The sequence below is a fragment of the Sphaerodactylus townsendi genome, linkage group LG01 (genome assembly GCF_021028975.2).
Source record: "Sphaerodactylus townsendi isolate TG3544 linkage group LG01, MPM_Stown_v2.3, whole genome shotgun sequence".
NCBI classification, from domain to species: Eukaryota; Metazoa; Chordata; class Lepidosauria; order Squamata; family Sphaerodactylidae; genus Sphaerodactylus; species Sphaerodactylus townsendi.
The window spans coordinates 3868820-3895238 of NC_059425.1; the positions used below are offsets into that span (position 1 = coordinate 3868820).

General features: G+C 47.5%; 1 protein-coding gene across 4 annotated transcripts; it reads right to left on the reverse strand.

The window, feature by feature from the left end:
- Positions 1–240: 240 nt before the first annotated feature.
- On the reverse strand, positions 241–23487 carry LOC125439771 (peptidoglycan recognition protein 3-like). 4 transcript variants are annotated; one of them, XM_048508982.1, is made up of 6 exons: positions 22428–22634; positions 22031–22158; positions 13083–13170; positions 11058–11268; positions 7780–7898; positions 241–657 (listed from the first exon to the last, which is right to left on the reverse strand). In XM_048508982.1, the coding sequence occupies exons 3-6, from the start codon at positions 13129–13131 to the stop codon at positions 476–478; spliced, it is 561 nt and encodes a 186-aa protein (XP_048364939.1). In that variant the 5' UTR covers positions 13132–13170; positions 22031–22158; positions 22428–22634; the 3' UTR covers positions 241–475. The 4 variants fall into 4 exon arrangements, with proteins under 4 accessions (XP_048364939.1, XP_048364919.1, XP_048364949.1 ...); XM_048508962.1 differs by lacking the exons at positions 22031–22158; positions 22428–22634 and adding an exon at positions 23380–23487; XM_048508992.1 differs by lacking the exon at positions 22031–22158.
- Positions 23488–26419: the final 2932 nt, after the last annotated feature.

Sequence of the window (26419 nt, forward strand, 5' to 3'; positions counted from 1 at the left end):
AAGTTCTGCGCGCTACTGCTGAGGAGCGGGGGAGGGGCGTAACTAAGGTGAAAATCACTTGGCAAAATCACCAATTAGTAACCCCCTCTCGGCACACACAAATAATGAGTAACCTACTCTCGAGAACCTGTGAGAACCTGCTGGATCCCACCTCTGCCTATTCTGCAACATTTTAATTTCTTTCTCTTCTTTTCCAATCCAAAGCAGTTTCCTACTCCAGTACAGAAAAAAGGATCTCTCTTTCAAAAAACCAAACATTTCTTTATTGTAAGCAATCCCAAACAGATCAGTGTCTGTCCTTCCTTTTGGGCTAAGATGAGCACAATGCTTTTTCCATACAATGTATCCTACAGAAATATTTTATTTCCCAAATCCAGAGCTGGAATATCATCAATTTTTTAAATCCTCTCTCTATTCCAGGGGGACCAAACAAGCCACAGTTGAAGAAAAATGGAAAGGAGGTTGGGGCGTGTCTTCATTGGTGTTTATAATTGGGCCACTTTGAAATGGCTTGACGAACGGGCTCTCCAGGTGATATGAGGTCGCTGACATCACTGTGAGCCATCACAAGGTAGTCGGGATGAAGGTAGCCTATCTTCATGGAGAAGTCAAGCAAGCATTTCAGGGCTTTCCAGGCTGCTTCATTGGGAGACCTGTCTGGAAAAGGGGGGAAAATGAGAAGTTGTGATGTAATAACTCCTTGGTTGTACAAACATCCCCCATTATGCTCCATGACAATTCAAAGGTCTCTTCTGCACATGAAGAATTATGCTCTTTCAATCCACTTTCGATCCACTTTGAAGCTGGATTTTTCTGTGCGGAATAGCAAAATCCACTTTCAAACAATTGCGGAAGTGGACTGAATGTGCATTATTCTGCATGTGCGGAAGGAGCCTAAGAATGACTTGTTGAAGTGCCCCTTGATACATTACATACATATAAAGCATCAGTTTCCAAGCATACCCTGTTTGCAATTATTAGTCAGGTACAAACAGGGCAGCCCAAATCAGTATTTGGATGGGAGATCAGTTTGTTTGGTCAGTACCCAAGAAATTCAGTAAAATTCGGATTTGGGTTTATTCGGGCATAAAATTATCTGTATGCCTGAATAAGACAAATAACTTATTCAGATATACCCAAATATTTGGGTATACCCGAAAAATTCGGGTCAGTCTGATTTTTTTTCGTATTTTGGGGTTTTCTAAAGCTAGCAGCACCAACATTTCAGGGTATCATCCAGAGACTGTCCTGATGATACCACCCAAGTTTGGTGAAGTTTAGTTCAGGGGGGCCAAACTTACAGACCCCCAAATGGGGTGCCCCATACCCCATTGTTTCCAATGGGAGCTGACAGGAGATGGGGCTACCTGTTTGAGGGTCCATATCTTTGGCCCCCATGAACCAAACTTCACCAAACTTGGGTGGTATTATCAGAACAGTATCTGGATGGTACTCTGAGGTTTTGGTGCCACTAACTTTAAAGCTGCACCCCTGACAGGCACCCCAGGAAATTGCCCAGGATTCTCTGCTCTGCAGTGCCTTGGCTCCATTGTAGTCAATGGGAAATTTCTGAGTGTGTAAGCAGGCTGCACATTTTTGAAGATAGAGGCACCAGACTTTCAAGGTGGCTCCAGGAGGCCCTCCTGGTAATAGCATCCAGGTTTGGTGAACTTTGCACCCGAATCTCCAACCCTAAAGATCAGACCAAGATCACCCAGTGATGTGTCCTGGCAGAGTGGGGGTTTGATTCTAGGCCATCTAGATCATAGTACGATTCTCTATCCACTTTACCAAGCTGTTTCTGAACCTTCTTTTTGCATTATAAAGCTGTAGACATTGGGAAATAGATAGGCAGCGAAAAGTGTGTTCAGTTCTGGGCACCACAATTTAAAAAGGATATTGACAAGTTGGAACATGTCCAGAGGAGGACAATCAAAATGGTAAAAGGTATGAAATTCATGCCCTAGGAAGAGAGGAAGCTGGATATGTTTAGTCTGCAGAAGTGAAGATTAAGGGAGGACACGATAGCTGTGTTTAAATATTTGAAGGGATGCCATGTTGAAGAGGGAGCAAGCTTGTTTTCTGCTGCCTCAGAGACTAGGACATGGAGTAATGGGTTCAAGGTGAAGGAAAAGAGATTCCACCTAAACTACAGGAAGAACTTTCTGACTGTCAGGGCTGTTTGACAGTGGAATGAGCTCCCTCGGAGAGTTGTGGAGTCTCCTTCTTTGGAGGTTTTTAAACAGAGACTGGATGAACACATGTCGGGAGTGCTTTGACTGTGTGTTCCTGCATGGCAGGGGGTTGGACTTGATGGCCCTGGTGGTCTCTTCCAACTCTATGATTCTATGATTCTAAGGGCTAAGCAAATCAAAGGACATATATTTATAAATGCCAAGAGAAGTTTCCATTCCGTCTTTTTCGTTTTGGTACAAAGCAGCTATAAAAAGAGCTACTTGATAATGACGCCTATCAGGTTACTAATCAGAAGAGGACCTCCTTTTTTTCAAAATGGATTTGTTTCTAGAGATAGCCACTGTTGTCCATTGTTCTCTTGCTCTCTTTCTTTTTAAAAGAAGGATTTCCCCTTCATTTATCCTTGATTTTTCTTTGTAGATAAATCAGGGCACCCTTTTAGGACATTTTTTTTCACATAATACTCACCCTGACCTGGATAGTCCAGGCTGGCTCCATCTCATCAGATCTCAGAAGCTAAGCAGGGTTGGCCCTGGTTAGTCTTTGGATGGGAGACAACCAAGGAATAGCATGGGCAAAAGCCACCTCTGCTAGGCTCATTCCGCACATGCAGAATAATACACTTTCAAACTGGTTTCAGTGCTCTTTGAAGCTGTGCGGAATAGCAAAATCCACTTGCAAACAGTTGTGAAAGTGGTTTGAAAATGCATTATTTTGCGTGTGCGGAAGGGGCCTTTGAGTCTTGCCATATGTCAGCTGTTACTTGAGGGCACTTTAGATACACACACACACACACAAACACATATGCTACACACCTGCTGCTATAATAGTGCTCTAGCTGGAAGATAAGAAAGTTTGTGAAAACATTGCCTTCCTCTGAATATATATAGAGCAAAATTATGAAACCTTGCAGACCCTTCCTGCTTGCCCCCTTTTGAATATTTATTTTATTTAAAAAAAGAATAAATTAGAATGGAATCCAAATTCCTTTTTAAAAAGGGACGTAAACAAATTGTTAGACTGCAGTGAGAAAATGAAGAGGAATTAGATTTTCTTTTAATAAAGGTGCTACACCTTCACTGCCAGTCTGAATTAATTTCCTCTGTAGTTTGTATCTGTCCTTCACTCAAAGAGAGACCTTCTTAACCAACAGGAGTTGTAGAGATTCAGCATTTTGGGTTGAGGCAGAGCAGAAAGAAAGGAGCCAGGAGCAGAGATAAAGATAAACAGGAAGAGAAGCAGAAACAAATGTATGTATATATTATGTATGTGTATACACATATACTCATATCTACATATACATTTGTCTCTGCTTCTTTCCCTGTTCCTCTTTATCTTGCTTCCTGGCTCCTTTCTTTCTGTTCTACCTTGCTCCAAAACATTGGATTTCAACACACAATCACAAATAATGGGAACCAAACGACAAGTAGTTCCAACGCTGCTGTCCTTAGTTAGAGATAAGGCTAGTGCTGGCGACTGATGGGTGCTTTTTGGGAAGAGGGACATCTAAACACATTTCACTCCAACAGTGCAACATCACTACCAGCATGAACGTGGAAGTGACATCATCACAATGGGTAAATACTGTAGGATCCCCCAAAGTTCTGTGGTCTTACCAATGAGTATAAATCTTACAGCATTGCCCTGACACGATCCTCGCTGAGAAACTAAGTGGCGGCAGAAAATGGAGGCATTCTCTTTCCCCAGGAGGAGAACTAGCAGCTCTAGTTAAAGATGAGGACCCAACTCAAAACACTGAAGACTACTTCCTGTTTCCACAGATGACCCCGGAGAGGGAAAGGCTCCGGCTGAGGTCTTGCTGTGAGAAAACCTTGCCACAAAAAAATAGCAGCCATCGAGTCACCGGTGGCAGCCATTGCGGCAGAGGTGAGCAGCACGAGGCAAAAGGAATGGGGCAGCCAGCTCTGAGGGCGCAGTTGCAGGGAGCTGCAACGATTGGCCCGAGCTGCAAAGGCGGGAACAGCAGAGCGCTTATAAGCGCCACGCCTGAGCCTCGGCCTTCTTGGCTAGCCGAGGCTCAAGAGCGACGTGACCCACCCACCCTACCTAGTTACAATTGTTAATGGTTGACATGTTGTAAATGGTTTTATTGTTATACTTGTACTTTTGTCGCAGCCTGGCGGGTTGGCAACGGAATCGCAACATCTGTGGGGAGAAGCCGAGCCGGGCGGCTGGTCTTCTCCATGGTTGGTGCCCTTAAGGAAGGGCCTGGGGGTGGGGCGGGCCGGTAAGCAAGCCGGTAGGCTTAGCTGGTGCCCGCCACCCCAGCAGGAAGGGTTGACACCAAGGGTATCCACCCCGGTGGCTCCCGGCTTCCTGCCAATGCCCCAATAGGGATTGGGGACAGCATGGTCGAATCAGCAACGGTGCTGACCTGCTGATGTTGCGATCCGTTTGTCTCCCAGCTTCTGGAGTGTCATGTTTGTTAATTAATAAATTGGGCTGCGGCCCAATCTTTTTCCAAATCCTTGTTGTGTTTATTTGCCGGGGAAGGGTCTACACCATCTGCACGCAAAAGCGCAAGAACCCTTGTTTTGCAAAACGCTGGAGGTTTTTCTCAGCTTGATTTCTTTTTTTTCCCGCAGCAGACTGCCTTTTTAACATGTATCCAGGCCATGTTTGGGAATCTTAAGGGGAATGACCGTGCATTTCCCTTCAAGGACCAACACCCACTCCTTCAACACCGCCTGCATTGTGTTCTCTTGAGAACCTCCCAGGGATGGCATCTTCATCTGGCTGTCAAATGCACCCTCCTACGCAAAGGGTGAGAACATCTATTGAGGCGCCATAACTCTGTGACTGGGCTCCCTCCTTTAGATGATTGCTGTGTGGGCATTTTGAATGCCCTCCACCTCCCCGTAGCTGTGCAACTAGCTGGGCCCATTCAGTGTCCCTTTGCCCTCCGGGGAGGAGTTGGTGATGGCAAAAGATCTGTACTCAACAGACGTGGGAGGAATATCGAACCCACACACCGAGTTAATCGCTCCTGACGTCATTGTGTAATGCTAGCAACCAACGTGTGGAGCTGGCTGTTCTTACAACATAACAACACGTTCTGCCATATGCAAAAGCAATCCACCCAACTCTGGCAGTGTAGCATTATGTTGGGTGTGCGGACTCCTTCCTCCCCAAAGAATTAGACCCAGTGTGATGTTGTGGTACTGATGTGGTCAGCGATAGCAGTAGATGGGAAAGAGGACAGTGTATTTGCTGCTCTTGGAGAAAATGCAGGTTAAAAACACAGCAGGTACTTGGCAAGGTGGGCTGTTGCAACGTGAGAAAGCGAAGGCCTGAAAAGGGTCAAGGGAGCTATGATGAATGGGAGTGAAATGACTGAACAGGTGGTAGAATATAGATTCCAGCTGAAAATAGAGTTGCCGGCACAGGGTTGGGAAATTCCTGGAGATTTAGAGGAGGAACCAATCGAGGGTAGAGGGTTTAAGGTAAGGAGGAACCTCGCTTTCTTCACAGAATGGTCTACATCATCTGGAGATCAATTGGAATTCTGGGAGATCTCTAGGCCCCACCTACAGGTCAGCAACGCTGGTTGCTGATTTTCCATCACATTAAACAAATCTCTGCAAGCAGAAAACCAGCACAAGAAGCAAAAAGCTCTAAGTCTTCCCTTTTCTAGTTTTCAGTTGCAGACACTCTCTCACTCTCCCTTCTTCCCCCCTTCCTCTCTTTCTAATGGCAATGGCAGAAAGTGCTATCAAGTTGCAGTTGACCCGTCTGTGAGGTGGACAATATCACAACCACTCCACTGAGAAACACATCTTACCCTGACCTGCTTCCGAAGATGCCAGCTGTAGATCCTGGTGAAATAGTAGGATCAAAAACTACCACACCACAGCCACACAGTTTGGAAAACCCTTGACCCATGCGGTTTTCAGGCAAGAGATGGTTTGCCATTGCCTGCCTCTGTGTAACAACCCAGGACTTCTTTCAAGGTCTCCCATCCAAGTTCTAACAAGTGCTACTGTTGGCCCTTTCTGCATAAACTGAATAAAATGTTTTGAGGCAGGAAATATATATATATACACACACACACATGTTTTGAGGCAGGAAATATATATATACACACACACACACACACACACACATATATACATATATATACATATATATACATATATACATATAAACATATACATACACACGCACACACATATATATACATATACATACATATATACATATACATACATATATATACATATATACATATATATACATATATATATATGTATGTGTGTGTGTATGTATATATGTATATATGTATGTGTGTGTGTGTGTGTGTATTTCCTGCTTCAAAGCATTTTATTCAGTTTATATAATATTTATATAATATACATACACACACATATATATACATATACATACACATATACACATATACATATATACACATATACATATATATACATATATACATACATATATACACATATACATATACATATACATATACACATATATACATATATACATATATACATATATACATATACATACATTTCTGAGAGGAGTTCCACATGAAGAAGAGTTTGGATTTATACCCCGCCTTTTTCTCCTGTAAGGAGACTCAAGGTGACTTGCAATTTCCGTCCTTTCCTCTCCCCACAACAGACACTTTGTGAGGCAGGTGGGGTTGAGAGAGTTCTGAAAGAACTGTGATTTGTCCCAGGTCGCCTCGCTGGAATGGAGGAGTGGATAAAACAAACCTGGTTCACCAGCTAACATTCTGCCTCTCATCTGGAGGAGTGGGGAATCAAACCTGGTTCTCCAGATGCGAGTCCACCTGCTCTTAACTGCTATGCTCTGCCATGTGTTTTTGTAGCCCAAAACATTTTATTTCCTACTTCAAAACATTTTATTTTGATGATGTTCCCAAGATATATTTTTAATGGTTTTCTCGAAGTGTTTCTTCTGTGGAACCATTTGCATTTGTTGGGCTGTGGTCTCTGCAGTCCCTGGACTTTCTCGTGCGCACCATTTTCTAGCTCGCACTGGGCGTCTCATGCTGAATTTCCATGAGGGTTTTTTTAATTACTTGAGGGGGGGCATGTCTATGTAGCTACATAATCACATCACAAAGCTTTGAAGCTTCATAGCCAAAAAATCTAAGTAGGAAAAAACTGGAATGAACACAAAATGGCGGGCCAGGAAGCATTTTGAAAGCGGTGAATGCGGACAAACAGGGTTTTTTGAAAACATTTGCAAACCGTTTGCAAAGCATTTTCAAGATCTTGCGTGGAAGACTTAGCTTCTGAAATCTGACAAAATCAGGTTGTCCTGTTGTACTATCTCTTTATTCCCCACCGTTCAGGTGTCACGTTTATTCCTGACATCAGCTTCCAGGCAGTTGCTTCTGTAACCCGGCTTTTGCAACACTCAATTCTAGATCCTGATGATTGTTCGGGTGTGAAGCCACACGCCTTTGCTTTCCCAAAGTGCCACTTACACCTCTCAGGCACGTTAAAAGCATATGCAACGTGGAGGCTATGAAGGTTCATCGGGTGCCTTTACTCTTTGTTTTCAGAGGGCAATCAATATGAATACCTGTGAAGAGGCCAATGAAAGCGATTCCCAGGGACAGGTCATTGTAGCCAAGGGTGTGAGCGCCTTCAGCCCGCCATCCCCGCCCTTCGTACACGTTCCCATCCTCACCAATCAGGAAGCTAGAAACAAGAATGGAAAGGATTTTTTTAATCGTACTCTTTAGGACTCGTAATCCATCGTTCCAGCCACAGGAGTGCTTTGATTGTGTGTTCCTGCATTGCAGGGGTTGGACTTGATGGCGTAGGAGGTTAAGAGCTCATGTATCTAATCTGGAGGAACCGGGTTTGATTCCCAGCTCCGCCGCCTGAGCTGTGGAGGCTTATCTGGAATTCAGATTAGCCTGTACACTCCCACAAACACCAGCTGGGTGACCTTGGGCTAGTCACAGCTCTTCTGAGCTCTCTCAGCCCCACCCACCTCACAGGGTTTTTGTTGTGATGGGGGCAAGGAGATTGTAAGCATATTTGAGTCTCCTGCAGGAGAGAAAGGGGCAGAGGTGGGATCCAGCAGGTTCTCACAGGTTCCCGAGAGTAGGTTACTCATTATTTGTGTGTGCCGAGAGGGGGTTACTAATTGGTGATTTGGCCATGTGATTTTTGCCTTAGTTACGCCCCTCCTCTCAGTAGTAGCATGCAGAACTTGAAGCAGTCTAGCAGGAGGTGCACCGGCGTGCGTGGCAGCCTGCGCCTGCGTGCATTCGTTTCCCGCCCAAGGACCGGTGCAGTGCCTGCGTCCTTGCCACAGCCCCATCCAGGAATGCCCCGCCCCCGGAGTGCCCGGCCACCTCCCGTCGTGCTCCGCCCAGCCCCATTGGCGCTACGCCACAGTTTGAATCCCACCACCATGGGAACCTGTTACTAAAATTTTTGGATCCCACCACTGGAAAGGGGGGATATAAATCCAAGCTCTTCTTCTTCTTTATGATTCTATGATTTTAGGTTCCTCTGCACCACCAGCCCAACCCCGCAAATCACTGAGAGCATGCCAATGGCTGACCCTGATGGTCATCTGCCATAATGGTAAGCTGCTCCAGGAAAGTGATGCCTTTTCCTCCCCAGGAGAAGCAGAGGCGGGGACAGATGTTCCATACTCCAAAGGTTTTACAGTCCACCCAATACAGTTGAACTTTGACCTCTGTGCTTTCTTTAATTATGTCTTGGGGGAAGGCATTACTCAAGAGAGGGGTTAAGAGGGAGCTGTAAGGTATCACCATCCGCCGGAGCAGATGGGCACGTGCTTCCACGTTCTGTGGCTCCTTCTGGGGGGCCAGGCCTTGGGGTGCCAAGCTGACCATCACTGAACTGAGGGAACATAGTTTCAAGTATGTTTAGTTTCAAACAATGTTCAGTTTAAGGTGTTGTGGGTTTTCCGGGTTGTATGGCCGTGTTCCAGTAGCACTTTCTCCTGACGTTTCACCTGCATCTGTGGTTGGCATCTTCATGATCCTCTGACTTCACCCTAGTGATTCCAGTCGTGAAAGCCTTCGACAATACATATGTTTCATTTGATGAAGAGAAGTCTAAGAGGTGACATGATAGCCACGTTTAGATATTTGAAGGGATGTCATATTGGTGAGGGAGCAAGCTTGTTTTCTGCTGCTCCAGAAACTAGGATCAGTTGTAATGGGTTCAAGGCAGTGGTGGGATTCAGCAGGTTCACACCACTTTGGCAAAACCAGTTGTTAAAATGGTACTTTTAAACAACCAGTTGTTAAATTATTTGAATTCCACCACCAGAACCAGTTGTTAAATTATTTGAATCCCACCACTGTTTCAAGGGGAAGGAAAAGAGATTCCATCTAAACATCAGGAAAAATTTCCTGACAGTAAGGGCTGTTCGACAGTGGAACGCACTACCTCGGAGTGTGGCGGAGTCTCCTTCTTTGGAGGTTCTTAAAGAGAGGCTGGATGGCCATCTGTCAGGAGTGCTTCGATTGTGTGTTCTTGCATTGCAGGGGGTTGGAACTGATGGCCCTTCTGGTCTCTTCCAACTCTATGATCCTATGATTCTATGACTCCACTTCATTAACCCAACAGCCATTTTTTGTCTAGACACAGTGTGTAACAGACGTCTCTCTGTGATACACCTCTGAAGATGCCAGCCACAGATGCAGGCGAAACATTAGGAACAAGATCTACCAGACCACCGCCACACAGCCCGGAAAACCCACCACAACCAGGACAATCTTTATTTCTTGGGTTTGTAGAAGATCAACGGAAGATCCCTAAAATCCAGTAAAAATTCAACAGATAGCGCCTCTCCTACCATCACTTCAGCATAAATCTAGGGCTATTAAAAATAACCACTAATTGTAGGTTCTTAATGGCTGATTAACCACCACAGTGGCGTAGCGCCCAAGGGATGGAGGGGTGCGATGGCCCGGGTGGAGCCATGGCGGAGGTGTGCCCGGGCCATGGAGGGGGCATGGCGGGGGCGTTCCGGGGGTGTTGCAGATTTGGGCGGGCGGCTCTGCAGCAGGGGCACAGAGCGTGTGCATGCCCCAGGCGCAGTTTCCCCTTGCTCTGCCTCTGACCCACCATGTTCTGACACGCCATGGGACCGGAAGCATGTCCGGGCAAAAAAATCTTGTCCTGACGAACTTCCTCTTTGCGGCATACTGAGAGAGGAGGAGCCACTTTTCACGCCAGGGCAGGGCGGTGGTGGGGAACAGTCTGCCGTGGGTAATCAGCCAACAGGACAATAATTTTTTTCCTTTCACTTCATCAGTATAAAGCAGTGATGGCGAACCTATGGCACGGGTGCCAGAGGTGGCACTCGGAGCCCTCTCTGTGGGCACGCACAAACAGAGTTCGTTGTGTGGGGGGCAGAAAATCACCCCACACACACACACACACACACACACACACACACACACACACACACACACATACACACATCTAGGCCGGCCTTGGCCACTGAGCATGACCTGCGCGCACCGCGGTGAGCAGGGAGGACTCGGCTGGTGGGCCTGGTGCCTGTGCTCTGGGTGGCTGCTGCCCGAGGGGGGGCGGGTGCAGAGGAGGCAGAGATGCTAGAGAGGCACAGAACAGTGTGCACGGGACTTACTGGAGGCTAGAGCAGGCTGGCCCCTGCTCAAGCGGGTGGAAGAGGGTGCCAACCATTTTTTTTTCTAAACTAAAACCTCAGCATTCAGGTTAAATTGCCGGGTTGGCACTTTGCGATAAATAAGTGGGGTTTGGATTGCCGTTTGGGCACTTGGTCTCAAAAAGGTTCGCCATCACTGGTATAAAGCATCATGTTGAACGCAATCTCCTTACTTGTAGGCTATGTCGCACCACTTTTTGCTCCCCTGATGGTAGTCTTGAGCATTTCTCGTTTCCCGGCTGCACTCTTCTCTTGTTTGACAGGGGGTGCCAGCTGTGTGGATGATCACAACGTTTTCTGGAAGGATATCCTTCAGCGGGGCTGAACAGTTCGCTGGCTTGGCCCCCCACCTGGAAGGGGTGATGAGCTGGAAACACCCGGTGGCTGTGGAAAACCAAAAGGAACGTAGGTCATTGGCTTGAAACACTTGAGGCTCGTTCTGACATTATTGGTAGGATGAGGTCGATGAATTACTGCTGCTTCCTCTCACACCCAGAAATTCAAGTGGGGAGGTGTGAACCATGATAAGAAATCAACAATGTCCCCAGTGGTGGGATCCAAAAATTTTAGTAACAGGTTCCCATGGTGGTGAGATTCAAACTGTGGCGCAGCGCCAATGGGGCTGGGCGGGGCACAAACGGGGGCATGGCCGGGCATTCTGGGGGTGGGGCATTCCTGGCCGGGGCTGTGGCAAGGATGCAGCCGCTGCGCCGGTCCTTGGGTGGGAAACGAATGCACGCAAGCGCAGGCTGCCACGCACGCCGGTGCACCTCCTGCTAGACTGCTTCAAGTTCTGCACGCTACTGCTGAGAGGAGGGGCGTAACTAAGGCAAAAATCACGTGGCAAAATCACCAATTAGTAACCCCCTCTCGGCACACACAAACAATTAGTAACCTAATCTCGGGAACCTGTGAGAACCTGCTGGATCCCACCTCCGAATGTCCCTTTTTGCACAACAGAAATAAAACACCTTGAGGAGGAACGCCGCACAGCTGTGCCCCCAAAAAACATCCTCAGGACGTTTTATTTCAGCAGAACATCCAGGATTTTTTGAAATCGCCAAACTAGTGATATTTTTTTCTGAAGTCGACTTAAAGTCTCCTTATTATAGAGAGCTCAGGAGATGATTTATTTCTCCTGCCCAGAAAAGCTCTCCCTTTCGTTTTTGCTGGCACCCACCATTTTCTGCCGCTTGAATCCTCCACTGTGCCAGCCATTTGTTGAACGCTCCCTGGGCCATTTGCTCTGCATGTATCATGCCTGGGCTTATTTTCAGCAAATAAACTACATGAATCTATTCAGCTGTTCCTGCCCATCAAGACAATATATAGTTTTTTTAGGCTTTAAAAAAAATTTTGATGAGCTAACTTTGAAGACACAATATGAGAATCACAGCCAATTTTCATATTGTGTGTTCGTGTAAGCTGTTATTCTCTGAGAGGCAGTGGCGTATCTGCCTAGGGACAAGGGGTACCCTTGTCCCCAGGTGCCACTCTTCTGGTCACAAGGGAAGCGCAAAATCGGCCCCCCACGTGACCAGGAAGTCCTGCTGTCTCATTGTTTTCACGTGCCTCGACCCCATCCGAGGCATGCAAAAAACGACAAGGCAGCAGGACTTCCTGCTGCCTCCAAGCGCCCTCAACCCCACCCTGGACTCCCCCCTCTCTTCAGGAGAGACTGCCGGCTGCCGGCTGGGAACCCAGCCAGCAGGGGGTCTGGGGGGGAGGTGGGCACCCTAGACCTTGCCCATGTCCATGGTGACATGGGCAGGGTTGAGGGCAGTGGGGGGGAGCCTGGGGGCATCAGGGGCGGAGCTAGGGTGGTGGGGGGCAGAGCCTGGAGGCGTCCTGGAGACAATTTGTCTCTGGGCTCCATTTGGCCCTGGTACGCTTCTGCTGAGAGGAGTGCTCTTTGGGGTAATGGTCTTCAGGGGATGTAATCTTGCTAACATATGTGATCAACGCGAAACAGTATGGGTGAGCTGCCATCCACATGGTAGAATTCTTTGTTCAGGGAATATTTGGTAATGTTTAACCCTGGTTAAACCCTGGTTAAATGATAGATAAGCATGTATGACATCTTCAGTAGGACAGTTGACCAGCTCTCTGACTTCCACAACCTATACACATGCATTGCTATGTGGTGTAGCAACGAGTCTTGTTCCCTTCCACATTTTTGGGTATGCTTAAAGGCTTACCTTGTGACAGAACACAAAAGATCAAGAGCACGGTTTCCACCTTGATCATCTTGTCTTCAACCTCTGGCCCAAATGCCTTAGAAAGAACCTGAAGGAAGTAAGATATTTGTGCATTAAAATGGGGTTGGCCCTCATTTTTTATCTTACCTTCCAAACTTGTTTAGAGTGATCAGTGAATTATATATTCGTATCAAGGAGGAACTGACAACTGCTCTCTAGACCAGCGGTTCTCAACCTTCTTAATGCCATGACCCTTTAACCCTGTGGTGACCCCCAACCCTAACATTTATCCATTTTACAGATGGAGAACACTGATGCAGAGAGTCTTAGGCGACCCCTGTGAAAGGGTCATTCGACCCCCAAAGGGGTCCCAACCCCCAGGTTGAGAACCACTGCTCTAGACTTTGAATTTATGCAACTTTCCCCCAGATTGTTGTTTTCTGTTGGTACAAGCTCAGCACTTATTGGATCACTCAGGTTGATGGATTTGTAGTTTTTCTGGCACTTGATCAGGTGACTTCGGGAACTATCCTGCCCATCAACCCCAACAGGAAGCCATAAGACTGGGAAGAGCAATTTAGAGGCATATCCTGCAGTTTATTCATAAATCTTAGCCACAATGGCCTTTTATGCCCTTGTGGTCTGCCCCGCATTGGACATAGATTCCATTCAGGTCAGATTCTTGGTTGTGCACACGTCCCCGCCCCCCCCCCCCCCGAACTCACTACACTGTAGATCAGAGAAGTCAACTGGTTTTTGAAACCTGGCAAGATTTATTTATTTTATTTATTTATTATTTAAATTTATAGACCGCCCAATCCCCAAGGGGCTCTGGGCGGTGCACAACATAATCTATGTACAATATATAACAAGGGTCGCAATAGTGACCAGATATACTAAAATTCATTAAAACCATTAAAACCATGTAAACAGCGGGCAAAACAATAACAATAACAATGGCGTCCCGCAATCCAATTCCTTTAAAAACCACCCCAAAAAGAAGGGAGCCACCAAACTCCTCCCTAAAAATAGCAATACATATGCAAAAACAGATTATAAAATAGGGAGCAAGAGAACCAGGGAGCAAAGCAAGGAAGGGGGGCAAATTCTCCCCCTACCCACTTCACAGGGAAAGCAATGTAAGGCCCCTTCCGCACACGCAAAATAAGGCGTTTTCAAACCACTTTCACAACTGTTTGCAAGTGGATTTTGCTATTCCGCACAGCTTCCAAGAGCACTGAAAGCAGTTTGAAAGTGCATTATTCTGCATGTGCGGCATGATCCTAAATTAGCATGAATTTTGCTGTCTTTGGGTTCCCTTCTCTTCCTATCAGTTCCTACCGCGTGGAAAGAACAAGGAAGTGAGAGGCAGATAAAAAGGGTGGATTGGATCAGCTGTGTGTTAACTTCACAGAGGAAGAAACCAGTTGAAACAGAAAAAACATCAGCCGTCCAAAATGCAGAAAGGGCTATCAAACAAATGTTGGAGATGTCAAAAAAACAAGATGGTTCTTTTTTCATATGTGGTGGACATTTAAAGAGGCAAAAAAAATGGGATATGATTTTAAAGGAAATGCAAAAGATGATGAAAATATCAATTGATAAAAAACCCGAGGCATTCTTGTTGGAGCTGATGGGGGAGGATATCACGGATCAGTACAGAACACTTTTTATGTACATGACAACTGCAGCAAGGGTTTTATTTGCATACAAATGGAGAAACAATGAAGTTCCAACAAAACAAGACTGGATTTTAAAAGTCACAGAATATGCAGAGATGGCGTGGCTGATGGAGCAGCCTTTATTATGGATACATAGGCCGCTTCCGCACGGCCACGCTGGGGTGTGTGTCGGCGCATATGACGCTGACACATACCCCCCGGACCGTTCACACGAACGGTCCCGGTAAAGACAGGGAAGGCGGCGCAGCGCTGCACAGTCGCCCGATCAACTTACCTTCCCTGCAACATTTCAACATGCCCCCCTGACCTGCACGATCACTCCGGAGTTGCAGGGCAGCGGGGGCATGTCCCCAGGCCTCGGCAACGCGCCGGAAGGTCGCAGGGAAGGTAAGTCGATCGGAAAAAAGGGTGATGGCGCCTTCCAGCCGCTGCCGTTCGCACGTTTGGAAACAACGGCTTCACGCCGCTGGGGTGGAACAAGGGTGGTGCGGCTGCGATGCAGCTGCGCCCCCCATGTGAACAGCTCCCTAGGGACGGCGTTTTTGCTGTCCTAGGGCGCTGTAAAAGGCCCATGCGGAAGGGCCATAGATCGGGCATATAGGTTCAAAGCTAGGTCTAAGAACCTGACTATTTGACACATATCCCCCCTCCCATTTTCTCAGAGCAGAACATTTGGTAACCGTCACTTTCAGTTGTATCCGGCACCAAGGTTATTCTATCAGTAGCAGATAACAATATGGAGTCACGTGGCTGCCAGCCCAGAGACAAGATAACAGCAATGATTCTTTCCCATGGTGCCAGCATGTCAGGGGAGGCCTAGTTGTCTAGAAGCAGCAAGGAAGCCTTAAAATCAGGTCAAGACAGAATGCAAAGAATATGGTTGAAATAGCAATCAAAAGCATATGAGGCACAACCAAGAGAAATCTGATGATTTACTGCTAAAGGCACCAGTAAGGGCGTCATGAAGTTTCTCCATTCTCCATCCACTGCATGAACAACAGCTTCATCCATTGAGGCTGGAATGTAACCAGTGCACCGTCTGCCTGGCCAGTTACATCATGACCTAATTACTGCTGGTAATAAAGTCACGTTTAGTAGAACCTCAGAGACTCCATTGTGATGACCTGTTGGGCAATTGCTCAATACAAAATCTGTCTCACCCTACTTTTTTGAGGCCTGATGTAAAGTTTGTTGAAGGAGAGGAGAGGGTGCTGAAGTTTGATAACCTGTCATTGCGCCCTTAAAGTTGGGATGCTTGTGGCTGAATCAGCTCGCAAAAGTTGATGTTGGATTGTGAAGGGTCTCTTTACTATTAAAAAAAACAAACTTCACCTTCTAGTGTATATTCAGAGAAGCAATCTTCGCAGTCCATCTTTAAAAATTCACTTTCGTTTCCCATCCCATGTATTTGTTTTAAAAACAACTGCAGCCATTTTGATATAGAACCCTAAACATGGCTCTGTAAATTGATTTTCAAACAGAGGCTTCTTCCAGACTGTCAAGAGAGAAGCCATCTTAACCAGTGGTGGGATCCAAAAATTTTATTAACAGGTTCCCACGGTGGTGGGACTCAAACTGTGGCGTACTGCCAATGGGGCTGGGCGGGGCACGACGGGGGCGTGGCCGGGCAGTCCGGGGCGGGGCATTTCTGGGCGGGGCTGTGGCAAGGACGCGAATGCTGCTACCAGTCCTTGAAGCGGTATCCGAATGCACGTATTTGCGCGAGCTGCCACTTTAGCCGGGGCACCTCCTGCTAGACTGCTTCAAGTTCTGCACGCTACTGCTGAGAGGAGGGGCGTAACGAAGGCAAAAATCATGTGGCAAAATCACCCATTAGTAACCCCCTCTCGGCACACACAAATAATGAGTAACGTACTCTCGGGAACCTGTGAGAACCTGCTGGATCCCACCTCTGATCTTAACGGAATTTTCCAGCTAGTTCCAGCTAAGTTCACTGTCCTCTGATTCTCGATGGGTGTTCACCATCCCTTATGTTGGCGGTTACTTGTCAAGACCATCATCAACTCAGGCCTGTTCACAGTCACTGCCCAGTAACTGGCTGTGGAGGCCTGGAGGTGTGTGTTTGTATCTGCTCTGGAAATCTTTACTTTAAGGACCCAGCATGCTGTGAATCAATAAGAGGACTCTGGATTGTTGATCGGCAGCATTTCTTGGAAGGCAACGAAGCACCCTGCTTGCAAGAAGCCAGCTCTGGCAAACCTGGCTTTTGCTACACTCTTTATTCAGAAATAATCCCCCCTCCCATTTTCCCAAAGAATGTGAGAAAGTGGAGCTGAGGTACCCCAATATCAGCGGCCCTTTCTGCACGGGCCTAATATGGCACCCTAGGGACGGCAAAAACACTGTCCCCAGGGAGCCATTCGCACAGGGGGCGCAGCTGCTTCGCAGCCGCGCTGACCAAGTGGCGCGAAGCCTCTGTTTTCCTACCTCGCTTCCCGAGTGAGGTTTATGGAAAACGGCGGCTTCGAGCCGCTGCCATGCGAACGGCAGCGGCTCGGGCGACCTTCCCTTCCCACATGTTCGGTCAATCCCACTCTGCTCTTAGGGTTTCTCTGTTGCCGAGGCTCTGGGGATTATTTTCCTGGCCCTGCTAATCTTGAGCCGCCCGCGCAGGGTAAAGCATGTCCCCTGGCCTCGGTGACGTGCCAGAGGGCCGCAGAGCAGGTAGTTCGACTGGACGACGGCACAGCCGCAGGGTGCCGTTGTCTCTCAGAAGGTTCTGGGACCGTTCGGTTAATTGTCCTTAGAGGGGTGGTAGGTGTCATGTAAGCCGACCCAACCCCTAATGTGGCCGTGCAGAAATGGCCAGCAACAGATAGAGATAAAGCCACCTGAACTCCTACTCCTACGCCACAGAGCAACAGAAACGTCCAGTTTCCCATGGGAGAAGAAAGTGTCATAGTTATCTACAAAGCGTGTGAAGCCATCAAAGCAAGATCAAGGAAAGAATGTCCGGTTACAGCAGTGGTAACATATAGCAGGCTGAGTGCATATATCTTGTAACCATTACATTGACAGGAAGATACAATCACCGTGCATATTTCATGAAGCACTTACATGGAGTTAGGAATGCATTCGAATCAACTGGGTCCCATCCCTGACAGGGCTCCAGTAAGTAAGATAGCTAGTCAGTTTTGTTATTTTAAGCATTCCATCGCTACCGAACTACGTACCTTTCTTTTAAATTTTTAAAATGTATCAATAAAGCCTTCTGTTTTGTGGTATGTGTTGTTGTTGTCGATTCTTTCTTCCTTCATTTGGGCAACTTTGGTAACCATAGGTGTTTTCCCGACAGACAAAATATCCTGGGGGAAAACCAGGATCATACAGACCGGGATGTTTCTATCTTGGTTTCTCCCTCCACACGGCAGCCCGTCTGCGCATTCAGGCTAGGAGCAAGAACTTGCACAGCCCCTGGTTTAGTTTCATTTTCCTCACTGATGTTGCTGCGTATGCGCGAACTGTCCTGCTTTTCTGATGTTCTGATTAGCTGCAGGCAGCAAGGTGGGGAAAATAAACTGGCCCGTCTCCTGCGATGCTTGCATGGGAGTGGGATTGGTGCGTTTTTTAAAAAAGAACCCCCAATTTTATCATTTTTGAGAGGCACAGGTTAAGGGAAATCTTGCAAGGTGGGCCTGAGTTAGACCTGAAAACCATGCAGAAATCATGGCCAAACTGGGATGTTTCACCTCCTTATCCCAGGATATATTGGCCGTGGGGAAAATGCCATAGTTAGGGTAGTTAAAACATAATTTCACATTCTACTTCCAAGATTGGGTGGGATCCAGACTACATACACAGGTAGGTAGGTAGGTAGGTAGGTAGGTAGGTAGGTAGGTAGGCAGGCAGGTAGGCAGGCAGGCAGGTAGGCAGGCAGGTAGGCAGGCAGGCAGGCAGGCAGGCAGGTAGATAGATAGATAGATAGATAGATAGATAGATAGATAGATAGATAGATAGATAGATAGATAGATAGATAGATAGATAGATAGATAGATAGATAGATAGATAGATAGATAGATAGATAGATAGATAGATAGATAGATAGATAGATAGATAGATAGATAGATAGATAGATAGATAGATAGATAGATAGATAGATAGATAGATAGATAATGGATAGGTAGGTAGGTAGATAGGTAGATGGGTAGATAGGTAGATAGGGAGAGAGAGAGAGAGAGAGAGAGATACAATCGATACAATCATTAAAAAACAGCAAATACAAACATGCGCCACAAACTCTACCACCCACAACAAATACAGATGGCTGTGGCAATACAACCCCTATCACCACTTCACCCTCACCCCCACCCCCCCCCCCCCCCCACGGCTGAAAGGAGATAATCTTGCATTATTCCATGCAGCTGGCTAGATGGAAAAGCCTGGTGGAACAGCCAAGTCCTGCAGACCCTGCAGAATTGTGTCAAGCGTGTTCCACCAGGCTAGAGCCAGGGTTGTAAAAGCCAGCTGGATGTCTGTAGGTCTGGGGATCATCAAAAGGTGTCCCTCCAATGGCTAGAGGGGCCTTTGAGGACAATTGGATTTCCCTCCTCCCTCCTTCCACTGCAGAGCAATTCACTTCATGAAATGTTGCTTCTGGTGGATAAACAACCCTGGCCAGTCTGCAGTGGTAAGAGGAAACTGGCAGAAATGACCAGTTTAGTCTGGATCCAAGCCATTACAAGCATTTTTCACTTATTTTTGCTCTATGGGGAAAAAACCCCATGATCTCCCATAACAAACATTTAAATTGGGGAGGATTTCAATAGATATCATGGAACCATGGGCGCTTTCCCATGTATTTACACTACCTCTGTTTCTGGACACAGTCTAGCTTGGAACAGATGAGCCCCGCCTACTAATTGTATGAACTCACAGGCCCCACCACTGGCCTTCACATGACTGCCTGGTTCTCTGAAGAGTACAATTTGTGAAGGAAGTTTCAGAGGGTAGCCATGTTACTCCTGGTCCATTTCAAATATTTCCAGGATTTTTGGAAACCTTTTACTCCTATCCTGGAAAATTCCGCATTCCAGCTGGAGTCCAGAATATATCCAAAAGTTCTGTTAAGGTATTTTTAGGTTATATATTTGACTGAGGTAAATCCAAATGCACACCCCAAGTATTAGCTATGGTCGAATCCCCACTACCGTCTTAGCTAGGTTTCAGAACACAAATGAACCAGGTTTGAGGGACGACCTCCCCATTGCTTGCGTGGCAGATTCCGTTTCTGGCGCTCGTTCTCCCCGTTAATCCGCGTTCTGGCAGGACCTGGTTGCCAGTGGCATAGACCCCATTAACACGGTTCAGGGCTGATCCGAGGGGAGGGATGAGGGTTGAAACCCTGACTCGTTTCCCGCCCTGGAGTGTGACGCAGAACTTGGGCAACCAATCAGCGCTGTGATGCACACGCAGCCTTTCCTTGGTTTCGTTTCCGCTTTTTGCGATCGGCCAGCAGAAGGGGATGCAAACATTAAACGGTCAAACGCGTAACTTTGGATCGTTCATGGTTTACACAGGTAACGATTAACTGTTTGCACAGTTGAACAGTTAAACGTTAAACTTTTGCACGCTGGTTTTTTTATCGCACCCCGACAATGTACGTTTCCGCAGGGGGGAAAGGTCCCGCCCCTTCAAGGCACGCCAGCCAATCAGGGGAGACCGGCGAAGCGAGCTAGCCTGGTAGTGGGAATTGCTAAGAGTTCTGCAACCGGGTGTGTCTGCTGTGTGCTCGCTGCGGTGGGGAGGGAGAAACTCCAATGAAGAGGACACGGTTTCACAACCAACAGGTTTGGATCTGCGTGCAAATTTCAAGTGGGGATTCGATCTAAGATTGCCTGGAGATCACTTGAAGTAGGAGGAGAAGGATAGTGACAACAATGACAACGAGGAGTACAAGGTAGAGGAAGAGGAGGAGGAGGAAGACAAGGAGGAAGATAAGGAGGAGGAGTTTGAATTTATATGCCACCTTTCTCTCCTGTGAGGAGCCTCAAGGCAGCATACAAACTCCTTTCCCTTCCTCTCCCCACAACAGACACCTTGTGAGGTAGATTGGTCTGAGAGAGTTCTGAACAAAATGTAACTAGCCCAAGGTCACCCAGCAGGCTTCAAGTGTAGAAATGGGGAAACAAATCCAATCCATCACATAAGAATCTGGCGCTTGTGTGAAGGAGCAGGGGAATCAAACCCAGTTCCCCAGATTAAAGTCCACCTGCTCTTAACCACTACACCACCCCAAATCACAATTAATCTCCAGACAGAGATCAGATCTCCTGGTTAAAAATAACTGCTCCGGAAGATAGAAACTGTTGAGGTCATTTCCTTCCCAAACCGCAATCACCCCATGCTTCACAACCACATCTCCAAGGATTTCCCAACAGGAGGATAGATACTGATGTTGGTATCTTCATTCCCAAGGGCTCTGGCAGGGAGCTACGGCCCATCCCACATCAAAATGTTGCCTTCTCTCAAATCACCCAGCTTCATCTTTTTAGATCAGTGCTGCCTGATCTGACTCGCAACAGCTCTCTGGCAGACCAATATCATTCCTAATATCTGCTAACATAGATCCTTTTAATCTGAAGGTGGCACTGAGCCTGGGACCCACAATACACATGCAAACAACAGCTGCCTCAAGAAGAAGAAGAAGAAGAAGAAGAAGAAGAAGAAGAAGAAGAAGAAGAAGAAGAAGAAGAAGAAGAAGAAGAAGAAGAAGAAGAAGAAGAAGAAGAAGAAGAAGAAGAAGAAGAAGAAGAAGACGATGACGACGGCGATGATGACGACGATGACGACGACGATGACAATGATGACAATGACTACTACTTTGGATTTATACCCTACCTTTCTGTCCTGTAAGGAGACTCAAGGTGGCTTACAAGCTGTTTTCCCTTCTTCTCCCCACAACAGACACCTTGTGAGGTAGGTGGGGCTGAGAGAGCTCTGAGAAAACTAGCCCAAGGTCACCCAGCAGGAATGTAGGAGTGCAGAAACACATCTGGTTCACCAGATAAGCCTCTGCCACTTATGAGGAGCGGGGAATCAAACCCAGTTCTCCAGATCAGAATCCACCTGCTCTTAACCACTATGCCATGCTGGCACCACTTTGTGATTTAATGTGTGTGGTGAGATCCCTGGAGGAACGGGCACCTTGCCTTCCTTCCCCCCTCAGCTGTTTTGCTCGAGTCAGACCCTGAACACAATCACAGCCTAGAACCACATCAAACAGCAAAGAGATGATCTAGAACTTACCTGTGCTTCACCTGAGCGAAGTCTTCATTGTTGTAAATAAACCCAAGGATTGCCTCTCCTCTTTTTAAGGGTGGCTGGCAGAATGTGGGAGAACTTAAGCTATGTTGAAACAGAATCCTCTTGATTCTCTGTTGTGGATCGACAATGAAGAGGGTGTGAATGGGAGATCACCGCACTGGGGAAGCCCGAAATGAAGGTCTTCGCTCTCATTCCCAGAGATTAACTTTAAAGACAGTTTCCTGGATTGTTCTTGTGCAGCAACACGGGGAATCCACTTATTACATCACAGTAATTAAAATCTGCATTATGTGTCATCCCGCCTTAGAGGATTTTTAATTTTTAAGGACATCCTCCACAATTCGAGGAGAGAAAGGCCGGTGTGAAACTCGATTCTTACCTGCTCGACGTCAGTCCACGGAGCAAGATGCGAAAGGTGCAAGAATCATTACAGAAGCAACTAGGTAAAGCAGCGGCTCAGTTTGCAGACACCTCCAAGAGATCGGGAAATGCCGGCTTACCTTAAGCCATGTCACAGTTTGAAAATGTGAGGATGGCTTGAATAAGGAAATAGATCAAAATCAGAGAAGTGTGAAGTGGAGGAAAATACCCGTGGGCTGGGAATGTGGGGGATTCTTTTGTTTTGCTATGGCGCCGCTGAAACATAGCGGCGAAAAATGTTCATTCTCTTAGGCCACTGGAGGCTCAAAACTTGAAGTGCTGGGGTGATATGTAAGACCACAGCAGCAGAGTCTGTAGAAGAAGAAGAAGAAGAAGAAGAAGAAGAAGAAGAAGAAGAAGAAGAAGAAGAAGAAGAAGAAGAAGAAGAAGAAGAAGAGGAAGAAGAAGAAGAGGAGGAGGAGGAGGAGGAGGAGGAGGAGGAGGAGGAGGAGGAGGAGGAGGAGGAGGAGTTTGGATTTATACCCCCCTTTCTCTCCTGCAGGAGACTCAAAGGGGCTTACAATCTCCTTGCCCTTCCCCCCTCACAACAAACACCCTGTGAGGTAGATGGGGCTGAGAGAGCTCCGAAAAGCTGTGACTAGCCCAAGGTCAGCCAGCTGGCATGTGTGGGAGTGCACAAGCTAATCTGAATTCCCCAGATAAGCCTCCACAGCTCAAGCGGCAGAGCAGGAAATCAAACCCGGTTTCTTCAGATTAGAATGCACTTGCTCTTAACCACTACGCCACTGCTGTTCCAGCTGCCTAATTCTCCAATAGGGACCTTGTCTGAATTGGCAGAGATCTCAGAATCTCAGAACAACACTGTAAACACCACACCACGTTAGCTCATGCCGTCCAGTGGTTACAGAGGTCCAAGCAAGAAACCGAAATACAATGTTAATTAAACTCACAGGTTGCCCGAGATTGACATCATATAGCAGACGTAAGATTGCAAAGCCCATGATGCAGTGTGACTGTGAATTTGCAGCTTTGAAAGCTAGCACCTGGTACAAGTTCCAACTGCTTCTTCTGGTTGTTTCTGCCTGATCCTTCGCTACCTTGTTTTCCACTAATAGGCTGCCTGAGACCAAGATGACCCTGGACTAGGGTGATGTGAGTTCAGATAGCAGACCCAGCGGTATAACTCAGTGGTCTTAGATTACCGTTTTTATGAGTATTTTTACAACGTTTATGCCCCACCTTCATGGACCTTCCAGACTGAAACCTAGGGACGGGAGAACTTATCTGCCAATCTCTGATCTCTTCTTACCTCTGTGCTATTTCCACACAATCCCTACTGTCACATCTCTGCTTTACCAAGCCTTTGAGGTCAGGAGGATATTTGTCATGGGCGGCTGTCAAACTAATCACTGTAAGAAAAGAAGAAGAAGTATTAGCTAAGGCTGGAAAAACCCCTTCTGTGCCCAAGGGCAGACCAAGGAAGGCTGAACCTGTCTGCAGACAAAATAGTAGTTGGTAATGGAGGGTAAACAAAAATTTATCTCTCTTTCCCCCTTAATGTTATGCTTGTATAACTATAAAGTTGTCTGTGCTTAATTGAATTGTATGTAAATTGCAGGGTATGTTTTGCATAGTGGTTAAAGGGCTGAGTTTAGGATCCAAAGCAATCAAATCTGTCTCTTCTCTCCTGCTGCTCTCAGGGGAGGGCTTTGCCCTACCTTTTCTCAGGCCCCTTCCGCACACGCAAAATAATGCGTTTTCAAACCACTTTCACAACTGTTTGCAAGTGGATTTTGCCGTTCCGCACAGCTTCAAAGAGCACTGAAAGCAGTTTGAAAGTGCCTTATTCTGCATGTGCGGAATGAGCCCCTGTCTTAAAATGAAACATTCTTAGGTGGTCTATTTGCATATCTCTCAGAATCAGAGAGGGGGTTTCTCCCCCCACCCCCCACCCCAGAAGCTCTGACAAGAACAGCCAGGTCAAATCTTGAGATGGTGCAACTGGGAGAGAAAGTGCGGGGTAGTGGTTGCAGCGTCAAACTCGTACAGGTGAAAACGGTTCAGATAACCAGCTGTGGAAACTAATTGATGATCTAGGTCGAGTGTGTAAGCTGAACCTACTTCACAGGGTCGTTGTGAGAATAAAATGGAGGAAGGGAGAACCATGTTTGCCACCGTAAGCTCCCAGGGCCGTGGTGGCGAACCTTTGGCACTCCCCACCCCCCCCCCCCCCCCCCCCCCCCCCCCCCACCCCCCCCCCCCCCCCCCCCCCCCCCCCACCACCCCCCCCACCCCCCCCCCCCCCCCCCCCCACTCCCCCCCCCCCACCCAGCCGCCCCCCCCCCCGGCAAGCGCCCCCCCCCCCCCCCACCCCCCCCCCCCCCCCCCCCCCCCCCCCCCACCCCCCCCCCCCACCACCCCCCCCCCCCCCAAAACCCCCCCCCCCCCCCCCCCCCCCCCCCCCCAACCCCCCCCCCCCCCCCCCCCCTCCCCCCCCCCCCCGCCCCCCCACCCCCCCCCCCCCCCCCCCCCCACCCCCCCCCCCCCCCACCCCCCCCCCCCCCCACCCCCCCCCCCCCCCACCCCCCCCCCCCCCAACCCGCCCTCTCCCCCCCCACCCCCCCCCCCCAAGGACAATCAAAATGGTAAAAGGTATGAAATTCATGCCCTAGGAAGAAAGGAAGCTGGATATGTTTAGTCTGCAGAAGCGAAGATTAAGGGAGGACACGATAGCTGTGTTTAAATATTTGAAGGGATGCCATGTTGAAGAGGGAGCAAGCTTGTTTTCTGCTGCCTCAGAGACTAGGACATGGAGTAATGGGTTCAAGGTGAAGGAAAAGAGATTCCACCTAAACAACAGGAAGAACTTTCTGACTGTCAGGGCTGTTTGACAGTGGAATGAGCTACCTTGGAAAGTTGTGGAGTCTCCTTCTTTGGAGGTTTCTAAACAGAGACTGGATGAACACATGTTGGGAGTGCTTTGATTGTGTGTTCCTGCATGGCAGGGGGTTGGACTTGATGGCCCTGGTGGTCTCTTCCAACTCTATGATTCTATGATTCTAAGGGTTAAGCAAATTACAGGACATATATTTCCAAAAGGAAAAAAATGAATGCAAAGAGAAGTCTCCATTCTGTCTTTTTCATTTTGGTACAAAGCACCTATAAAAAGAACTACTTGATAATGAAGCCTATCAGGTTACTAATCAGAAGAGGATCTTCTTTTTTCAAAATGGCTTTGTTTCTAGAGATAGCCACTGTTGTCCATTGTTCTCTTGCTCTCTTTCTTTTAAAAGGAGCAGCAGTGGCGTCGGAGGTTAAGAGCTCATGTATCTAATTTGGAGGAACCGGGTTTGATTCCCAGCTCTGCCACCTGAGCTGTGGAGGCTTATCTGGGGAATTCAGATTAGCCTGTGCGCTCCCACACACACCAGCTGGGTGACCTTGGGCTAGTCACAGCTTCTCGGAGCTCTCTCAGCCCCACCTACCTCACAGGGTGTTTGTTGTGAGGGGGGAAGGGCAAGGAGATTATAAGCTCCTTTCAGTCTCCTACAGGAGAGAAAGGGGGGATACAAATCCAAACTCCTCCTCCTCCTCCTCCTCTTCTTCTTCTTCTTCTTTTTCTTCTTCTTCTTCTAAAAGAAGGTTTTCCCCTTCATTTATCCTTGATTTTTCTTTGTAGATAAATCAGGGCATGCTTTTATGACATTTTTTTCACATAATACACACCCTGACCTTGATGGTCCAGGCTGGCTCCATCTCATCCGATCTCAGAAGCTAAGCAGGGTTGGCCCTGGTTAGTCTTTGGATGGGAGACAACCAAGGAACACTATGGGCAAAAAACACCTCTGTTAGGCTCATTCCGCACATGCAGAATAATGCACTTTCAAGCTGCTTTCAGTACTCTTTGAAGCAAAATCCGCTTGCAAACAGTTGTGAAAGTGGTTTGAAAATGCATTATTTTGCTTGTGCAGAAGGGGCCTTTGAGTCTTG

Bases quoted from the DNA above. Each gene is read 5' to 3' on its own strand.
- LOC125439771 (XM_048508962.1), bottom strand. From the start codon at position 23,430: ATGGGCTTTGCAATCTTACGTCTGCTATATGATGTCAATCTCGGGCAA. The intron at 13,171-23,379 runs GTGAGTTTAATT...TACTTCCTTCAG, and splicing joins ATGTCAATCTCGGGCAACCT to GTTCTTTCTAAGGCATTTGG. The intron at 7,899-11,057 runs GTAAGGAGATTG...TCTTGTTTCTAG, and splicing joins TGGTGCGACATAGCCTACAA to CTTCCTGATTGGTGAGGATG.